The sequence below is a fragment of the Salvelinus sp. IW2-2015 genome, unplaced genomic scaffold (assembly GCF_002910315.2).
Source record: "Salvelinus sp. IW2-2015 unplaced genomic scaffold, ASM291031v2 Un_scaffold2582, whole genome shotgun sequence".
Taxonomy (NCBI): Eukaryota; Metazoa; Chordata; class Actinopteri; order Salmoniformes; family Salmonidae; genus Salvelinus; species Salvelinus sp. IW2-2015.
The window spans coordinates 58009-62599 of record NW_019943892.1 but is presented as its reverse complement, the minus strand read 5'-3'; the positions used below and the strand labels follow the sequence as shown (position 1 = coordinate 62599).

Here is a 4591-nt window from a genome sequence, read left to right as displayed (position 1 = left end):
GGATCTCATACGGCATCTCAGTGCTTTAATTGCCTTCGATAGAATGCAATTGTGTTCGTTGTCGTGAGCTTATGCTTCCATATCATAACCCACCATGGGGCACTCTGTTCACAACGCTTGACATCAGCAAGCACTGGCCCACACAACGCCTCACATGGTCTATGGTTGCTCGCTCCCTCATCTTTACACACCTGTGGCATTGTGTTGCACATTTTTAAAGTGGCCTTTTATTGTCCCCAGCACAAGGTGCACCTGTGTAWTGATCATGCTGTTTAATCATCTTCTTGATATGCCACACCTGTCAGGTGGATGGATTATCTTGGCAAAATGCTCACTAACAGGGATGTAAACACATTTGTGCACATCATTTGAGAGAAATAAGCTTTTTGTGCGAATGGAACATTTCTGGGATCTTTTATTTCAGCTTTAGAACATGGGACCAACACTTTACATGTTGCGTTTATATTTTTGTTCAKCGTAGATAATCCTACTGGGTGTAATTCTTGTAAAARAGGGGTCAGTATGTTTTGAAACCTCTCTGTTCCTGTCTTACTGACCTTGATCCTTCTCCTTGACCCCTAACCTCTGACCCCTGCAGACGGTGGGAGCGACGGACTGGGAGATGTTCCAGATWGGGGATCGGTACTTCCTGGCGGTGGCTAACGGCCAGAAACTGAACGAGAGAGGCCCTAGTCACTACAACATCAACTCAACCATCTATGAACTGAATATGATCACACAGACCTTCATTAAGTTCCAGGACATCGTCACAAACAGGTTAGTCCACTGGGCCACATCAGAGGGCATTCAGCCCTGTGTGAAAACCCTTATCCTTTATAACGTGTTCTTTACCTCTTTGTCCGCCCTCCAATTCAATTTAAACAACTTTATCCCTTTGGAGCGATGCGTCAGACACATGAACAATAAACCTGGTACACACCAGGTACACTCCTGGTACAAACCTGGTACACACCTGGTACACACCTGATGAACTCCTGGTACAAACCTGGTACACATCTGGTACACACCTGATGAACTCCTGGTACAAACCTGGTACACACCTGGTACACACCTGATAAACTCCTGTTACAAACCTGGTACACACCTAGCACACACCTGGTACACACCTGGTGCCTAAACACTCCAATGTGTTTTGATCTTTGCAGTGCGGTGGACTGGGAATTCTTCTCGGTGGGTGAAGAGAAGTTCCTTGTTGTGGCCAATTCTCACGATGGATCCTCGTATTCTTTAAACAGTGTTATATACAGGTGAGTTACTCTTTAAACGGTGTTATATACAGGTGAGGTACTCTTTAAACAGTGTTATATACAGGTGAGGTACTCTTTAAACAGTGTTATATACAGGTGAGGTACTCTTTAAACAGTGTTATATACAGTGAGGTACTCTTTAACATGTTTATACAGGTGAGGTACTCTTTAAACAGTGTTTATATAAAGGTGAGGTACTCTTTAAACAGTGTTATATTACACGGTGAGGTACTCCTTTAAACAGGTGTTATATACAGGTGAGGTACTCTTTAAACAGTGTTATATACAGGTGAGGCTCTCTTAAACAGTGTTATATACAGGTGAGGTACTCTTTAAACAGTGTTATATACAGGTGAGGTATCTCTTTAAACAGTGTTTATATAACTCGGTGAAGGTACTCTTTTAAACAGTGTTAATATAACAGGTGAGGTACTCTTTAAAAGTGTTATATACAGGTGAGGTACTCTTTAACAGTGTTATATACCGGTGAGGTACTCTTTAAACAGTGTTATTATAGGTGGGTACTCTTTAAACAGTGTTTATCAGGTGAGGTATTCTTTAAACAGTGTTATATACAGGTGAGGTATTCTTTAACAGTGTTATATACCGGTGAGGTACTCTTTAAACGTGTTATATACAGGTGAGGTACTCTTTAAACAGTGTTATATTACAGGTGAGGTACTCTTTTAAACAGTTGTTATTAACCGGTGAGGTATCTTTTAACAGTGTTATATACCGGTGAGGTACTCTTTAAACAGTGTTATATCCGGTGAGGTACTCTTAAACAGTGTTATAATACAGGTGAGGTACTCTTTAAACAGTGTTATATACCGGTGAGGTACTCTTTAAAAGTGTTATAATACCGGTGAGGTACTCTTTTAAACAGTGTTATTACGGTGAGGTACTCTTTAAACAGTGTTATATACAGGTGAGGTATCTCTTAAACAGTGTTATATACCGGTGAGGTACTCTTAAACAGTGTTATATACCGGTGAGGTACTCCTTTAAAAGTGTTATATACCGGTGAGGTACTCTTTAACAGTGTTATATACAGGTGGGTATCTTTAAACAGTGTTATATAACAGGTGAGGTCTCTTAAAAGTGTTTATACGGTGAGGTTCTTTAACATGTAACACGGCATTTTGTTGTGTTAAAAGTCGTTACAGTAAGGGTTAACTGTGGTAATGACTCAAGGACTTGAATTAATATGAAGTGAAAACATAAATAGTTTGACCTATGTCCTGCTGTGCTTGTCCTCCAGTGGCAGGGATATGAGGCTTTGTCCCGATCCACCGGCTCCCGACCATCGGCTGTACGGACTGGGATATTTTCATACCACGCAGGATCCTTTCTCGTCTTACTCTAGTGCCCCCTCTCCCTGTCTAAAGTCTTCCGACTGAAGACGTACTGATTCCTGACTGTTCCTGACGTCCACTATCTGAGCTGTTGAGAAACGTGACGTAGTGGAAAAATGGAGGGAATGAATTACAGCTTTTCTATGTCTTGCTGGACAGACTCAGGGCGTTCCTCCCCAGTTGTGTCGGAGATCCAGAGGCTGTGGGGATAATAAACTGCTTTTAAAACGACGAGAGAGACGATGTAGCAGCATGAGAGAGGCGAAAATGAGGGAAGGAATGTGTGACGTTGTTTGGTACAACTTGCACTATAAGAGGGACAAGTTTCAAAGTTTATACTACGGATACTACAGGTGTAAAACAGTACAGCAAAATTCATTGAGAGCTCTAACCCACAATTCAGTGATGATGATGATGATATATAGATGAAAAATTGAATAAAACGTTGAAGTAAGAATTAACCCATAAACAACGATGTGAGTTAAGAAACACGAGAACGCAAGTATGTACAGGTTAGTCCTTATTCATATGTCCAGGGGTTCTGGAGTGGTTGTATATACAGGTCAGTACCAGTACCTTATTCAATGTCCAGGGGTACTGGAGTGGTTGTTATATCAGGTCAGTACTTATTCAATGTCCAGGGGTACTGGATTGGTTGAGGTGGGTTTATCTAAAAAGTATTGGTCGTAGGATGCACATGTAAACAAGGGCTGAAAGGCGATCTGGTAGCAGAAATATATACATATTTATATGATAATATATTCATGGTAATATAGCGTATTTATTAATCTGCACATTTTAACTTTTAATATCAATTAGAGTCCTTGTAATTTACAGATTGCCTTCACTCAGTCAACAAAACATTTGCTAAAGTTGCCCAATTAGCGGGAGGGATGGGGGAAAGTTCTTTGTCGCACGCAGAGCTTCACGTTTATACGTCTGTCAGCCAAAACCTCATACAGAGCTGTGAAGCACAGAGCCAGAGCTCTGATCACGTATAGCACGTTACTGTACGGCACTGCGTTCCATTTAGGCGCTTATTAGTGCCCGAATCGGACATTTTCAATCCATATACGGGTACGAGTGTGAAGGCTATGGTCTTAGTGATGGTGGACACCTGAGAACTTGAAGCTCGTGACACTCACTGCGGCCCTGTGGATGGGGGTATACACCCCCCCCCACCCCCCCCCCCCATTTCCTGTAGTCCCCTCACTCCTTGGTGTTACTGGCGTTGAGGGAGAGGTTGTTGTCCTGGAACCACACAGACAGTTCTCTGACCTCCTCCCTAAGCACCCCCCCCTGTGGGGCCCTGTGTTGAGGGTCAGCTTAGCGGAGGTCTGAGAAAGCGCCCTGGAATACCGTCTGGCTCCGTGGCCTTGAGAGTGTTGATTAAAAACCTTACTCACGTCTGCCTTGGAGAGCAAGATCACCCAGTCCTCTGGGACGGCGTGGGTTCTCGTGCACGGCTCAGTGTTGCTTTGTTGAAACGTGCATAAAATGCATTGAGTTCGTCTGGTAAAGAGGTATCATTGGGCGGATCACAGCTGGGTCTTCCTTTGTAATTGGTAATGGACTGTAGCCCCTGCCACATGCAGCGGGCGTCAGAGCCGGTATTACACCTTGTTCCTTTATTGTCCTTTTGTTTGTTTAAAGACTCTGCGGAGGTCGCAGCAGGACTTGTTGCACTTGTTCCTGTCCTCAGCCGTAGCCTCAGGGTTGTCTGCAATAGCCCTTTGTGCGGTAGTCCTGTCCTCCTTTAGCTAAACTCCAACCTCTGTGTTAATCCAGGGCTTTTGATTGGGGAAGCAGTGAACCATTACTGTGGGGACGACATCACCATTGTATTTCCTAATGAAGCTTGTGACGGAGGTGGTTAGCTCGTCGATGCTATCGGCGACTCCCGAAACATATTCTCTACGGAGCGCGTCATGGATACTTCCTGTTTGAGCTTCTGTTTGTAAACAGTAA

The 4591-nt window shown here is 43.4% G+C and overlaps 1 protein-coding gene across 1 annotated transcript in view; it reads left to right on the top strand.

The window, feature by feature from the left end:
• Positions 1-2668, top strand: part of LOC112074326 (thrombospondin-type laminin G domain and EAR repeat-containing protein) — a gene marked incomplete at its 5' end in the record, with an annotated part of 34486 nt that extends 31818 nt beyond the window's left edge. The window contains 3 exons of the mRNA XM_070440473.1: positions 599-777; positions 1167-1268; positions 2530-2668. Coding sequence (XP_070296574.1) covers positions 599-777; positions 1167-1268; positions 2530-2668 — 420 coding nt within the window. The remainder of the gene's footprint in view (positions 1-598; positions 778-1166; positions 1269-2529) is intronic.
• Between the last annotated feature and the right edge of the window lie 1923 nt (positions 2669-4591).